General features: G+C 38.8%; 1 protein-coding gene across 1 annotated transcript in view; it reads right to left on the minus strand.

The window, feature by feature from the left end:
* LOC150076013 (MICOS complex subunit Mic10-like) overlaps positions 1-9,744 on the minus strand; it is a 36,276-nt gene extending 26,532 nt beyond the window's left edge. Inside the window, exon 1 of the mRNA XM_090387591.1 lies at positions 9,601-9,744. Coding sequence (XP_090243717.1) covers positions 9,601-9,697 — 97 coding nt within the window. The 5' untranslated portion in view covers positions 9,698-9,744. The remainder of the gene's footprint in view (positions 1-9,600) is intronic.
* Between the last annotated feature and the right edge of the window lie 7,133 nt (positions 9,745-16,877).

Here is a 16,877-nt window from a genome sequence, read left to right on the forward strand (position 1 = left end):
AAAAAAAACAAAAGATATTTGTTGACACTGGACTTGAACTTCTGTAGACCGTAATTTTCAGGAAATACGTATGAAGGAAGGTTGTTCCAGAAAACGGCAGTTAAATAAATAAACGAGGAAGATGAAAAGTTGGTTCTGTGAGTTTGAAGTTGGACAGTAAATGGATGTTGGCTGGTGGCGACACGTGTTCGGACTGTTTTGAAAGAGAGAGTGAGAATTATAGCAGCCAATTCAAAAGAACAGCGCCCATGGAAATATCTGTAGAAAAGGCATGCAGCAGAAACAGTACGTCTATGAGAGTGAGTGGAGAGACTCTGTTAGAGAGGAGAGGAGTCATTAATTAACCTAACTGCCCTCTTCTGAACGGAATCAAGAAGCCTGGGGAGAGGTTTTGGGGGCACCACCCCAGATGTGGGAATAATATTTCATGGTAGGACGGATTTGCGATTTGTAAAGAGTGAACAGCTGTTTGGAAGAAAAGTAATGCCAAGAGCGAAAGAGAAAACCAACTGTTTTAGATGCAGAGGAAGCAATATTTGTAATGTGCTTGTGCCAAGAGAGATTAGAAGTCAGGGTAATCCCCAAAAGAGATATATCATTTTGCCTAGAAATCGGAGTGTCACCAAAGATAAGCATAGGAGAAGAAGAATCCTTTTTGCGAGATATCAGACAAGACTGAGTTTTAGAAGCATTGAAATCAACTAAGTTGTCTTTGCCCCAGTGGAGAATACCTGGAGATCGGCATTTAAGGAATTGGTAGCAGATTTTCGAGAAGTTGAAGCTGATTGAGCAGGACAAGGTTTCTCAAAATGGAAAGTGGAATGCAGTGTGCTATCATCGGCAAAACTATGGATAGGATTTCCGGTCAATGGAAGAAGGTTATTAATATACAAGAGGAAAAGAGTGGGGGAAAGAACTGAACCTTGGGGGACACCGGCATTAGTGAAGAAGTTAGAAGACAGAGAGCCATCTACCATCACCCTCAGCGTGCGATCAGAGAGAAAACTGGATAAACAATTATAAAAAACAGTTGGCAAACTATAAGATGGAAGCTTGTTTAGAAGACCTTTATGCCAAACACAATCGAAAGCTTTTGAGATGTCAAGAGCAACTGCTTGTGTTTCACCGAACTTTTCTATTGAATTAGTCCATAAATGGGTAACATAAGCCAGAATATGACCAGTTGATCGACACTGACAGAATCTATACTGGCGATCGTTGATCAGACGGAAGGTTTCTAGGTAGTTTTAAGTGTTGGCAGTTAACTGATTTCTCCATTACTCTAAGGGTAGAAGTAATTGCAATGGGACGATAATTGGATGGGAGAGATTTGTCACCCTTTTTAGGAACTGGCTGGATATGAGCATATTTCCAAGCAGAAGGAAAAACACCTTCAGATTAAGAAAAATGAAAAAAAAGGCAGCAAAGAACAAAGTAAGTTCAGGAGCACAGGTTTTAAGAACAAGTGGAGAAATACCATCGGGACCTGGAGCTTTCTTAGTATCAAGATTCTTCAAAATCCTTCTGACATCCTTTTAGCATTAGCAGAGGTATATGATGCAATAAAAAAAAAAAAAAAAACTTCCACTTCACCCCTCCGTTCATTCGAAATACCTGTCCAGCTGAGCCTTAAATTTATTTAGGCTATCAACTTCCACAACAGGGGATGGAAGTCTTTTCCACCAACCAACTACCCGCTGGTTAAAGGCAAATTTCCACACATCTATCCTACATCTGTCTTTCCTCAATTTGAATTTATGCCCTCTCAGGTGATTATTCTGAGCAAGAGGAAGAATCCCATCAGCATTGAGCATGCTCAAACCATTCAAGTCTTTATATACCTCTATCAGATCACCTCGCCGATGCCTAGTCTCCAGACACTGTAATTTGCAAACCTTAAGCCTTTCTTCGTAAGAGCAATCCTTTGTTTCATTCACTAATCTTGTTGCCCTTCTCTGTAGTCATTCCAGCAGCTCTACATCCCTCTTGATATGAGGCCTCCAGACCTGTATACAGTACTCAAGAAGTGGCCTGACCATTGCCTTATACAAGGGAATAATCACCTCCTTATCCCTGCTAGAAAAATTCCTGTATATCATTGACAAGACACCATGAGCTGCGCTTGCAGCCCATCTGCACTGTTCAGAGAACTTCATATCTATCTGCACAATTACCCCCAGGTCCTTTTCATTTTCTACCACTGTCAGTGTAGTACCACACAGTTGATACGTTGCTCTGGGGTTGCTGTTTCCCAAATATAGTACTTTACATTTGTCAATGTTAAACTTCATTTGCCACCTCTCAGCCCATCTGCTCAACCTTTCCAGATCCTGTTACAGCAGCATAGCATCAGTTGTGTCCTTAACAACCCTGCCAATCTTTGTATCGTCTGCAAACTTGGACATTAAGCTTGATATACCATCATCAATATTATTTATAAATAGAGAAAACAATAATGGACCCAACACTGAACCCTGTGAGACTCCACTAATAACATTAGTCCACGAGGAGCAGTGTCCATTGATTACCATTCCCTGTCTTCTCCCCCTGAACCACCCCTTTATCCATAGCAGCAATTTGCCTCCAATACCACACTGCTCCAATTTGTGCAGCAGTCTTCGATGTGCAACAGTATCAAAAGCCTTTCTAAGATCCCAGTATATAATATCAAAGTTATTACCTGCATCCAGCTCTTTTATGACTGCATCATAGTATCCAATCAAATTGGTCAGGCAAGACTTCCACTTAACAAAACCATGCTTTGTCCGAGCTATAACTGAAGTCTTGTCTAGATGATCCTGCAGTGTTTCTTTAACCAGTGTCTCCATTAATTTTCCTGGAACAGAAGTTAAACTCACAGGTCTATAATTACTTGTGTCAGCCTTTGATCCTCCTTTGTGAATTGGGGTCACATTTGCACATTTCCAGTCTATGGGTACCTCCCCTGAGTCCAAGGAAGCTCTCATAATTATGGCTAAGGGTTTGCTTACTTCCTTTGCTGCCTTCTTTAATATAACTGGATAGATCCCATCCCCACCAGGTGTCTTTCTTGTGTTTATCTTCAGCAATTTCTACTCAACTTTACTCTCAGTTATTAGAAGATTATCTAGCTTAATGCCAGAGTTGAATACACCTCTGGCATTCCCCTCGCTGAATAACTCCTCATGTGTGAATGTCGATGCAAAATATTCATTTAGTTTGTTAGCTACCTGAGCAGGATCATCAACAGTTGAACCATCAATATCAAGTGGACCAATCTGATTTAACCCCTTCCTTCTAGAGTTTAAATAAGTAAAGAACTCTTTGCTGTTTTTCTTTGCATCCCTTGCCAAAGATTTCTCGTAATCTGCCTTCGCCTGCCTAACCTCCTTTGTAACTTGGTTACAGATCAACTTATATCTATCATAGGCTTCTGTGTCACGTGTTAATTTATATGTATCCCATGCATTTTTCTTCTTCGCCATATGTCTCATTAGTTCATCTGACATCCATTGAGGCCTAAACCTTGAACAATATTTCTTGGTTGGTATGTAAAGCCTAGTAGCTTCCAAAATAAGTTCTTTGAATGCTTTCCATTTTGAATTTGCTGTTGGTAACATCATCGGTTGATCCCACTGTATAGAATTTAAATACTGCCTCAGACCATTGTAGTTGCCTTTACGAAAGCAAAAACCCTTCTCTTTACCCCTGATGGTAGTTACCTCTTTGAGTAATCCCACTTCAGCACACTGTGATCACTGCCACCTAGTGGTTCCTTTATCTGCAGATCCTTAATGCATGAAGAATCACTGCTGATAATCAAATCAAGAGTATTCCTCCCTCTAGTTGCCTCCCGAACATGCTGATGTAGAAAACAATCATCCAATAAATCCACAAAAGCCTTGCTAGTGTGTGAGTGACCAACCCACAAATTCCAGTCAATATCTGGGAAATTAAAATCCCCCATTATAAGACTCTGATTTACTGGCCCACTATTTCCCTGTACAGTTTCTTATTATACTCATCAGAGTCATTAGGCCTATAGTACACTCCTACTCTCAATTTTGATCTTCCAATGCTTATGTCACACCAAATCGACTCGACACTGCACTGTCCAACGATGTTGACTGGCTTCACTTCCTTGGATTTTATGTGTTTCTTAACTAATAGCATAACCCCTCCTCCCTTCCTATCCTGTCTATCCTTTCTATAGACATTGTACTTTCCAAATTCCAGTTCTCCATTCCTTATATCTGTGTGACACCATGTCTCTGATATCCCAACAATATCCGCCTTTGATGCTTTGAGCAATACCTCAAATTCATCAAATTTATTTACGAAACTCCTAGCATTGGTGTACTCCTTTTGACGGAAGACCATAGGAGGCACTGAATGGAGCATGTTGGGAATGGTGGGAGGTGTTTTACCAAGGTCATTAATACATGAGTTGGAAGAAAAATGGGATGTTAGCAGGTCAGCTTTATCCTTGGCTGAAGTGAAAACAGAACCATCTGGTTAGGACAGAGGTGAGAGCAGAGATGGACAAAAGTTGCGGCCAATAGGTTTGGCAAGAGACCAGAATGCTCGGCTACCATTACGGCAAAAAGCAAGTTTTCTACTCTAAGCCTGTTCAAACTCTAGTTTGGACTGATTAATAACTGCTTTACAATTGTTGCAAGCTTTGGTGTAGGCAGAAAATGAAACTGAAGAATTAGAAACAAGCCAATTACGATATGCAACGTTCTTCACTTGAACAGCCTTCGCACATTTATTGGAAAACAAAGGTTTAGATAAAGGACGAGATTTTAAAGTGGAGTGTGGGATAAAGGATTCCATTCCTGCAAGAATAATTTCACTGACATGATCTGAGCAAACGTTGACATCAGAAGTTTTGAAAAGTAATCAGACCAAGAAAAAAAAAGAAAAGAAATCTCGCAGGTCATCCCATTTTGCATTCTTGTAGCGCCAAACAATACGAGGTTGGGAATAGCCACAAGATAAAGGCTCCATTGGAGAAGAGACAATCACCAAGTTGCGATCAAAGGGTATTAAATTAACGTATAGGTACTGCCCAGTTATTAATACTAAGTGAGCTAAATAAGAAATCAACAATTACACTATGCTCTCCAGTGTAACTGCATGAAATTTTACTAGACAAACCTAGCGGCTGTGCAGCAACAAGGGTAGTCATGTGGTTCAATGGATTTGTAATAAGTGTATGCAGCAGGGTGCATAATTATAATAACATTTAGATTTTGACTAATCCATTTATTATATATATTCATCATGATCAACCGAAATTAAAGCTGCGATCAACTTGTTGGACTTGTTGTTATATAGCATCAGCCAAAAAAAAAACTTCACCCATCCATCCCCTCCTACCCTCCAAGAATTTGTCTAGTTCTCCCTTGAATTTATTCAACCCATCCACTTCCACAACAACGGATGGAAGCCTATTCCAATAATCAACCACCTTCTGGCTGAAAGCAAACTGCCATACATCTATCCTTAGCTTGCCTAACCTCCTTTGTGACTTGATTACAGACTAATTCATATCTACCATAGGCTTCTGTATCACCTGATAATTTATATGCATCCCATGCACTTTTCTTCTCTGCTGCATGTTTCAATAGTTCATCTGACATCCATTTAAGTCTATGCCTTGAACAGAATTTCTTCATTGGTACGACAAGTCTAGTAGCTTCTTTGATTACTTCCCTGAATACTTTCCATGTAGAATTTTCTGTAGGTAACATCATCAGCTGGTCCCACTGAACATAATTTAAGAACTGCCCGAGACCTCTGTAGTCACCCTTATGAAAGAAAAAGCCTTTCTCTTAACCCTTGACAATAGTTACATCTTTAATTAAATTCCATATTAGTACATTGTGATTGCTGCCATCCAGTTGGTCTTTTACCCCCAAATTCTTAATGCATGAAGCATCACTGTTAATAACCAGATCAAGAGTATTGCTTCCTCTTGTTGCCTCTATAACATGCTGCTGTAGAAAACAGTCATCCAAGAAATCCACAAATGTCTTCCTTGTGAGTGACCAACCCACAAATTCCAGTCAACATCTGAAAGTTAAAATCTCCCTTTATGAGACATTCTGATTTGCTGGCCTATTACTTTCCTGTATAGCTGTTTGCTATACTCATCACAGTCATCAGGCCAATAACACACACCTACTCTCAATTTTGTTTTTCTAGTGCTTATATCACACCAAACTCTTCACCCCATATCAACTGGATACACTGCCTCAGATTTAATATTCTTCCTAACTAAGAGCATAACCCCTCTACCTCTCCTATCCTTTCTATATACACTGTGCTCCCCCATATTCAAATTCAGCATCTCTTATGTCTGAATAACATGTCTCCGCTATTCCTACAATGTCTCCAATCAACGACTTAACCAGTACTTCAAATTTTTTTACAATTCTCCTAGCATTAGAGTACATGCAAGTATACATGCATGGGTTCTTACTCTTAGTTGTCTTAACACAGCCCATGTATTTTTGTTCCACGATGACCCACAGCAGGGCCTGAATTCCCAGACACCTTGCTTTCCAGGCTTCTGCATGTACCAATAGTCGCAATGTAAGGATCACTTTCACCTCTGCCTGCAGCTCTAGTTATAACCTTTCCGACCCACCTATCACTGCTGGTGCACTATGGCCACAGATGCTAATGCACCTAATAAATCCCCAAACAAACAAACAAACCTATCACTGCCTCAATAGCATCAACAAATATTCTTGCACCCTTCTATTCAAATGTATCCCATCCCTGTAAAAACAGTCTCTCCTGTTGACAAGCACCGACCATGTTGAGAAAAATTCTATCCCACGAGCCTTGTACATTCTCTCCATGGTGGTGGGTCCATCATGATCTGGGATTGTTTCTGTTTTTCGAGAGTGGGTGACATCATGAGAATTGAAGGAATTTTAAAAAAAGGAAGGTTATGAAAACATTACTGAACGTAATACAATATGCTCTGGACTTTATGTAAGAAATTTTATATCACAAGACAATGATCCAAAGCACAGCTTAAGCTGTGCAGACTTTCTTGCAACTAAACAACAGGAGGGGTATTGCAAATTATGGTGTGGCTACCCCAATCTCCTGATTTAAACCCAACAGAGCTTTTATGAGATCATCTAAATATCAAGTCCATGAAATCTGCCCATCTTCACAAAATTTATGGGAAACCCTGCAGATTGCTTGGAATAACGTTATTGAAGACACTATTATAAAATTAACCACCAGAACACCCTGTCTGTGAAAGGCAGTGATAAAATTTCTTGGAGGATATTTTAAAGAAAAATCAGTGTAGTTAAGATTAATCATTTTAATATTTTTTGGTGTAAATTTTTCAGTGCTCAATAAAAAATCTTAAAATACTTTGTAGTGTGTTGTTTTTTTTTAATATTACACCTTACATTTTAATAGCTGTTCAGTGTGGTGTAATAAAGGAGAAAGAGTATTCACTCGCCTTTTTTATCTGGCTTCTGGGAAATGGAAATTTTCAACCTTGAACACATTTAACTAAGTAAAATTGGCATTCACAGTCATTTTACTTTCATGTCATCATCGTTCCTATGATCATTATATTTATACAAAATGAAAACCCACAGTAACAGTCAGTCAGATGTATTACTACCATCAGTTTGCACTGGCCAGTTGAGCGGTCAACTATGTGCTGATTTCAACGGTCCCATTTCACCAATCAGCTACATGCCATTTTGACTGGTTGCCTTGCCTGTAGGTCTGCAAAGTCAGTGTGAGTTTTAATACCTTTATTCATAGGTGCACACCCATAGAGGGTGGGGTGATGGTTTTATATTATGTAATTGTACTGCCAAGTGGTTATGAAAGCAGTTTATGAAATCTTATTAAAGTTTATGAAATCTGTCAATGTGCAATTTAAAAATAGCACTTCCCTAAACTAAATTTGTGGGTGTGCCTCTGGCTTTGTTTTTTCCCTTTTTTCTTTTCTTTATTTTGATAATGAATTTCTTCGAACACAGCTCAAGACATCTTCAAAGCTTTCCAGATTTATTGGGCAGTGCCCACAGTGCAACACCACACAATTAATTTTAAAAGGACAGTTATTTCAACGGAGCAAAAAAAAAAAAATTGATCATTTAATGTTCTACTGGGCCACCCAAACCCCACCAAAGAGGCTGGGTGGCCTAGTAGAACAATGGGAACATTTAGTTTTGGCATTGCACACAATAACAGACTATTTTTCATGATATATTCTCATGGAATTTGCTGCAAGAATCCATTTCATTAGGAAGAGTAGGTAGTCAAACTGTCAAAATTAATGAAACAGCACTGTTCGAGTGAAAGTATAATTGCCGATAATTACCCCATAGCTATTTAGGGCCTATGATATAAATAAATACCCCATAGCTATTTAGGCCCTACGATTTAGGACCTTGACACTATATTCTGATTATAGTGCTTCCCACTATAATCAGAATATAGTGTCAAGCTCAACCATTATATCAGAATAAAAATTTTACAAAAAGGCATTGCAGATTTGCCTTAAACGGTCCCATTTCACCAATTCAACTATTAACCACATCATAAATTTTATCAATCCCATCAGTAGCATAACCATCAATCACAGATATTTTGAAAGAGACATCTCACAACAAAAGAAGAAATGGTACAAAATGATATTTAGTGATGTTGATGAATTTTTGTGAAGGAAAAGGTAAACTGAGTAAACAGATAAGCCTGCCTTTAGTAATTTAATGAGGCAAATCATGGAAAGAAACCCTGTGTATTCACAATTATTTGTTATTATGATGTTATCTGATTTTTGTGTGTAATTTGTTATTTGTATGTTTGCCTTGGCATACAATCATAACAAATTCCACACAAAATACTTTTTAATAAACCATGCAGTGTTTGAGACAGGCTGTACTGTATTTTCATTCTTTAATAATTTATAAAAACTTCAATAAAGATCTAATAAGGTAAGTAAACAATGGAAAGGGAGACCAATGAAAATAGGGCACAGTTCACTATTCAGGAGTCAAACGAAATGAAAACGGAAAATTGGAACACATCTGACCGCCAGTTTACCATTACAGCATATTTTGAAATTTCGATTGTTCCCTCATCATAATTAGCAGATTTATAAATTTCAGGCACTAAACAAAATATCCATACACAGAAAGAAGTTGAGGGGATACTTTTCGAATGATGCCCCAACAAACATTAATTTACAAGTTCTGCCAAATAACGAGCTCTAACTGCCTTTTGTCTCGTTAGTCCTGTGCAATACACAGGAACGTTGGGGTTTATTCAAACCTGCTGTTGTTTTTCCTGTATCACTGATATATGCCCTAGAGCGAGGTCCGAGGAGTCTAGTGCCTGAACACAAGTATGTTTAGAGTTCCTAAAGCTTTAGCTCCAGGACAAATAGTAATTACATCATTTAGGACCCCACCCCTAACTTGAGGTCCTGGGACAATCGTGGAACGACTCCTCTGTAAATCTGGCTTTAATAGAGAGAACGGTTCATCAGAATCACTTTTTAAAGAAGTTTCTGAATAATACAGTATTGAAATAATATATACATTTGTTATTTTGTAAAATTCTTACCAGATTTTATAGCCGTATCAGCCAAGCAATGATCCCACTTCTCCCCCAAAACATCTTCGGACTTCGTAGTCATCCCCAAATGTCCTCCGTTAAACATAAAAATATGATGGACAGAGGAGCACACATCTAACAGATCCTCCTACCGTTCGTTCTTTCGAATTACAGCTTTTATCTAAATTCCAACTGGTACTTCTCATCCATCAATGCCTTAATGTATAGTTTCTTCTGAATTTATTGTTTTATAGGATTCATATATTTTTTACCTTTTCTATTTCTTACTTACTTCCTACGGGTAATTAAAATAGTTTTTTTTTTTTTTTCTCTCTCAGTTGTATTGCTGTACAAGTTGTTGCATGCACGAGCAAGAGTGTTAAACCACAATAATACCAGAGAACAGGTATATACAACCCTATTAAAAGCATTAGCATTTGCATAGGTACGATGCAAAAAAGCACGCTTATACAGCATCAGCCAAAAAAAAAAAAAAAAAAAAAGACCTTCCCATTTCACCTAGTCTTCCTAGTCATCTAGTCCTTCCTTGAATTAATTTAAGCTATCAACTTCCGCAACGACAGAAGGAAGTTTGTTTCAGCAATCAAATACCCACTGGCTAAAGGCAATTTTCCGCACATCTATTTTGCAACTGTCTTTCCTCAATTTGAATTTATACTCCCGCAAGTGCATAAGAATCCCATCAGCATTGAGCATGCTCAAACCATTTAAGGCCTTATACACCTCAATCAGATCAAATCGCAGGTGCTTAGTCTCCACACGCTACAATTTTCAGAACTTAAGCCTATCTTCGTAAGAGCAACCTTTTGTTCCTCTCACCAATCTCGTTACCCTTCTCTGTACTCGTTCCAGCACCTCTACATCCTTCCTAAAATGAGGCCTCCATATCTGTATGCAGAATTCAAGCTGTGGCCTGGCCATTGCCTTATAAAGTGGATAATCACCTCCTTGTCCCTGCTAGCAAAATCCTGTATATCATTGACAAGACCCCCATGAGCTGCTCTGGCAACCCATCTGCACAGCTCAAAAAACTTCATATCTGTCTGCACAATTACCCCCCCTCCCCCAGTGTTTTTCATTCTCTACCACCCTGAGTGTAGTGCCACACAATTGGTATGTTACTCGAGGGTTACTGCTACCCATATATGGTACTTTGCAGTTCACAATGTTAAACTTAATTTTCCACCTCTCAGCCTATATACCCAACCTTTCTAGATCCTGTTACAGTAGCGTACTGTCATTACTGTTGTTCACAACTCTGCTAACCTTCGTATTTGCAAACGGGGACATTAGACCTGTTATACCTTCATCAATATCACTGATAAATACATAAAACAACAATGGGCCCAAAACCGAACCTGGGGGAATCCACCAATAAGATTAGTCCACAAAGAGAAGTGTACACTGATTACCATTCTCTGACTTCTCCCATTCAACCAACCCTTTATCCATAGCATCAACTTGCCGGAGCCGGATTTAAACTTGTTGTGACCTTAAGCTGTAATATGTATGAAGCCCTTCACCGGTTCACTGTGACAATAACATGGGCTAAGCAGCCCTTGTGCCATTAAATAACATAACAACAACTGTGACAATAATAAAAGAGAAGTTTTAAGGTGGACGAAGCCCCTTGTAATATGAGGCTCTCTAAGTTGTAGCTTTTTTAGCTTATGTGCAAATCCGGCTCTGCAACTTTCCCTTAATGCCATACTGCTCCAATTTGTACACCAGCCGTTTATGTGCAACAGTATCAAAAGCTTTCCTGAAATCCAAGTATATGATATCAAAATTATTTTTTGCATCCAATTCCTTTGTGACCACATCGTAGTATTCAGTCAAATCGGTCAGACAAGAGTTCTCCTTAACAAACCCCTGCTGTGTCTCAGCTATAACTGCAGTCGTGTCTAGATGATCCTACAATGCTTCCTTAACCAACGACTCCATAATTTTCCCTGAAACAGAAGTTAAACTAACAGGTCTGTAATTATAGTGTCACCTTTTGATCCCCCTTTGTGATTTGGAGTTAAATTGCACATTTCCAGTCTATGAGGACCTCTCCTGAATCCAGAAATGCCCTCACAATAGTGGCTAAGGGTTTTTTGCTTACTTCCTTTGCTGCCTCCTTAATATAACTGGATAGATTCCATCCATCCGAAGTGCCCTTCTTATGTTTAACTTCAACAATTTCAACAGCTATTACAAAATCCTTTGGTTCCCTGTCAGAGTTTGATAAACTTCTGGCAATCCTTTCCCTAAATAACACCTCAGGCAATATACTAATACTTTTGATAGGTTAGAAGGGGTTGTTAATAAATTTAGTAGCGCTTCGTAATATGTTTGGTAGGGTTTCTTAGTATGTTTGGTAGTTTGTAGGGGCCCAGTTAAGTCACTACCAGGTTGTGGAGAAGTACATTTGCACTCCACTAGAAATTCATATATTTTAACTATTATCAGTTGAAATTATTACAAAAGTTCTTACTGTTGATTTTATAATTATTCACTTTTAAGATACCATCAAAAATTAAAGGAAACTAGACTAAATTTTCTAAGTTATATCAGATATACACACTGCATCACCCAATATGAGTTTACAGCCTCCCATTATGAATTTCCTCGAAAAGCGTGATTTTTAATCAAAAAAAAAAAAAAAAAATAGTAAAAGGTAGGCCCGGTTTTTTGTACCTGTTACAACAGCATCAATAAACCAGCATCGTGGAACACACTTTGTTCGATTTCTTTATACTAGGTAGCAGGAATTTTTTGTCTATTCTTTCTTCACTGCAAGCGCTAGTGCAGCTGTAGAAGAGGAGCGTATTGAGAGTACATAAGAAAGTTAGCTCATGCAATACCAGCCAAAAAAAAAAAAACATAGCTAGAAAAATCTGTGGAGAACGCGTAGGCAAAAAATGTTAGATAGTCAAAGAAAACGATACAAAACTCATCGTTGTAAATCTACAGTTTGGGTGACTTCTGGTAAACCACCCAAATTGAAAGAAAAAATAACGATAAGGAGTTCTCTGTAAAGAACAATATGCAGTAAGACAATATCAATTTTAATTGGATTTTAGGGTTATATAAAATAGTCTAATAGAATAATATTTATATTATAAAAAATTATAATCTTCGCACAAAGGTGCAGCATGCATACATTTTATATATATAAATACAATATATATATATATATATAACGCAACGAGACCATATATATATAGTCTCGTTTATGATGTAAGAAAAATTTTATGGGCTTTTTTACAACATAGCTGAGTTAGCGGTCTCAGGCAAGTACGGTATACAATGTTTTTTTTTTTTTTTTCTCCGGGAAACTCGGATTTTTTGTCCAGAAAACAGACCACAGAACACATGCAATTTACAGACAGTATACGTGGAGCAATATAACCCTAGTCGATGCTGCGCCTAAAATCACAACAACAACAACAACTCTAATAATTTGTCTAATTCTTCCTTAAATTTATTTAAACTACCCGCTTTCATAACACCAGATGGGAGGTTGTTCTAACGATCAACTGCCCTCTGGCTGAAATTTTCTTTTCAGAATGATTAGTAAGGAGAAATTAAAAAGGCTACTTTAAATGATTTGACTTGAGAGACACTTGAAAGAAACGAAATAAGTGTAGGGCGTACGTCTATCAGAAAAACACTTCCTTAAACGGGTTATCATAACTGCGAAACTGCTTGTAAGCCCAAGCTGACGCCCAGCAAAGGACATTATCACTAATCCTGGTTCAGAGAATAGAAATATGGTACTTGTGGAATATGGCAGAACGTGATGCAGATGCAGATGCAGATGCAGAATCATAAACTACATACAGTAGGTTGGCAAATAGAGGGAGGCAGCTGGGTGTAATGCAGTGGCGTAACTATGTCAATGCGGTGCATTGGGGCCCAAGACTGAAAGGGGGCCCACTTTCCTGCCCGAAACAGAAAAAAATTTAATTGAGTAAAAATGTAAGTTTGTTTGTCATGTTTATGATAAAATTTACTGTCTACGAAAAACAATTTTTTTCACACGAAACATGTTTATTGTTAGCTAGCTACACAGCACAAGAGAAACTGCAGTGAACAGAAGTGAAATGGGATTAGCATAGCTGCTGCTTCCAGGGCAATTTTTAAGGATTTGTAACTACGGAGGCCGAAGTCAAATAGGAGCCCATTCATTGGAGGACAATATTATTGACTACAGTATTACTATTGCGCCTATTTTTCAGGGGGGGGGCACACTAAACTTTGCATTAGGGCCTACTTTTTCTAGTTGTTACTGATGGATGTAGAAAGACTGGTTTCGCTCAATTGTATTATTATTATTATTATTATTATTATTATTATTATTAGCCATAAAGTGCAAGGAAACCTGAGGCTTATGCTGCACCAGCCAAAAAAAAAAAAAAATAATAAAAATAATAATAATAAATGAGAAAGAGAGAGAGAGAGAGAGTCATAAGCAGAAGGGAATCACCAAGAAGAGAAGAATGATCATATCCAGCTCAGAACCCTGGGTTTGCAAAACGCATACTCACCAGATGTGAGCCCCTAGGGTAAGTAGTGCATCAACAATGAAATTCGTTGGATGTAATGTGATAGTATGGGCCTTCTTTATGTGGTTGGGACCGAGTCCACTAGTTATCGTCGGCGAAAATTTGAATGCAGCTATGTATTGAGATATTCTGCGATAATTCTAAAATATATACATCATGACACTTCTTTGAAAACGGAATGTATTTGCATGAGCATGAGAATGCCTCTCATCGCAAAGCGCAGTCAGTACAACAGTGGTATGAGAATTCCGTCCTCCCCACTGCTGGCGGAAATGACCTCAGTTCGAGTCCCATCAATAACACAATGAATTTTTATGGGTATTTTCTCCAACGTGGCTGAGTTAGTAGGCCTCATGCGAGGACAGTATGGTTTATTCTCCCGTAAACTCTGGTTTTTTTCCAGCAAACAGTAAATCGACCACAGGGCACACGCAATTTACAGAGATAATACATACAGTGCATTATGGCCAAATTGCTGAGGCGCTTAAAATCCCTACAACAACCAACTAACCTGATTTCTGTAAAACGGGCAGAAATGTGTAATGTTAGAGTTGTGCATTGAGTATTGTATTGTTTCTGACTAGTAGGACAGCCTGCCTAGTATCCGTGTACCTTTCGAGGAGGCGGGCCACTACTTAACAAGGTCCGCTGTAAGCTGACCTCAATTATCGCGTACTGAATGCCCAAAACAAGTTTGAACCAGTGAAGAGATAGTACAAAGGACATCAGAAACAAGAAGAAAACATCAGAAAGGAAAAAAATAAAAATAAATTTCGCATCTACTGGATTTAATGCAAAGCCAGTGTCCACAGTTTGGAAATGAAGAATTTTTATTTTTTATTTTATTTTATTATTATTTTTTTTTTTTTTTTTTTACTGAGCAGAATTCTGTGGTGAATCTGTAATTTCCAACGCACAGTGAGAGATGGATACAGGTTCTCACGCGGTGATAAAATTACCATACAGCCAGGTCCTCCGCCATTGAGGCCCCAAATGCCGGGGCTCAGTGATTAATTAAGCCAGGGGAAAGGAATTTGTAGTTTCATTACTGTTTGAGGATCCTCAGTACACAGTCATTAAAAAAATGTCATATTTCGGTTTCCCCAGAGCAACCTCATCCACCAATGTGTATTTATGTCTATAAATTGGATATATTCTCAGGTCACAATGCCTGATTGGTTGGACAAAAAACTCGAGTTTCCGGTGGAAAACTTGCTCTCCACGCCTGAGATCGACTTCCTGAGCCACCGAGTGAAAAAAAGCCTTCGCTTCAAAAAAAAAAAAAAAAAAGCGGGGGAAAAAAAAAACATTCATGGCGCCATTGATGTGATTAGAACCAGGGCGTTTTACACGTGGTGTGGGGAAGACGGCATTATAACCACCGTGCTACTACGAGAAAGTACAAAATCATTAGCAAGCCGCCACAGGCAACTTCTCAAAGCGGACCTCTCTGACCCATTGAGGGGCTGCTGAGTAGACAGCATTAGCTATCATTGAGACCTAAGTTCGAATCCCGTTAAAGATGCGAGTAACTTTTATGGGTCTTTTTCCCAACGCGGCTCAGTTAGGCGAGGGTAGCATGATTTTTTCTCTCCTGGAAACTATAGTTTTTCGTCCATGAAACAGCAAATCGACTACAAAACACAAGCAGTTTACAGACATATATATGGCGTAATATGCCCTAAGTTGCTGAGGCGCCTAAAACCATACAGCAACAACCATCCTACTACTACAATTGAGAGCCAGATCTGGTATTAGCATTAGTAGTAGCAAATGATGTACTTATACAACAAAAAAAGCAACACTTGTCACATCATTTGCTCACCCCCCCCTAATGATTAGTGATTCTGCCTTTATTTCTTCAAACACACTTCCACAACACCAGATGAGTGTTGGTTACTACAGTCAACTACGCTCTGGTGGAAAACAAATTTCTCGGAATCTACCCCGCAACTACCCATCTCAATTTTAATTTATGCCCTTATATGAGCAAAAGTAAGGATCCCATGCGATTATATCGATGTTAAAACAGATGTTTGTCACTAGCGCAGGAAGCACTTTCGGTTGCTGGATGGTCTTGCCCTTCTCTTGTGGTAGCCTTATGGGGGACAGCGTCACTTGCTCCACTGTCTTGCTCGGGAAACTGTCTGTCTCCAACTTTTCGAACCAACCCCTCTGCCTAAGGCCTGAACGCGAGTGACTTTTTCCTGTGCCACACTCGATGCAGTATGAATAATATTTCTCTGTGACATCATCGATCTATGGAGATGGACTTGTTTAGTTTTGGCTAAAAAATAAATTCCAGTGGTTTATTTAATTTATTTTTTAGTTCTTGCGAGTGACACCAGATGGTGCCACTATCTGGCATAGCTGTTAACCCGACCTTGGGGTAGGTAAGTCCAATGGGATAACTTTCGCGATCTTTTTTTTTTTTTTATTACCATTTAATGTTATTATTATTATATCGGTCTCCCAGTGTAATAGAGCCGCGTTCGCTTCTATCAAGGCGGGATTCGAGCCCGGGTACATCAGGCTGGTAGTCCAGTGTCTTAACCACTGGGCCATCGTGCCCCATGTTGTTGTTATTATTATTATTATTTCTCCGTGATTGGGGGTTTCCAATCCGTGACGGGTACTACTACCAAGGTGGTTGTAATGCCTGGTGTTACTGTTGGTCGAGGAAATCTCTGACTATCCTACAGGTGTTCATTA

The sequence above is a fragment of the Mastigoproctus giganteus genome, chromosome 13 (genome assembly GCF_048544385.1).
Source record: "Mastigoproctus giganteus isolate SK-2022 chromosome 13, ASM4854438v1, whole genome shotgun sequence".
NCBI lineage: Eukaryota > Metazoa > Arthropoda > Arachnida > Uropygi > Thelyphonidae > Mastigoproctus > Mastigoproctus giganteus.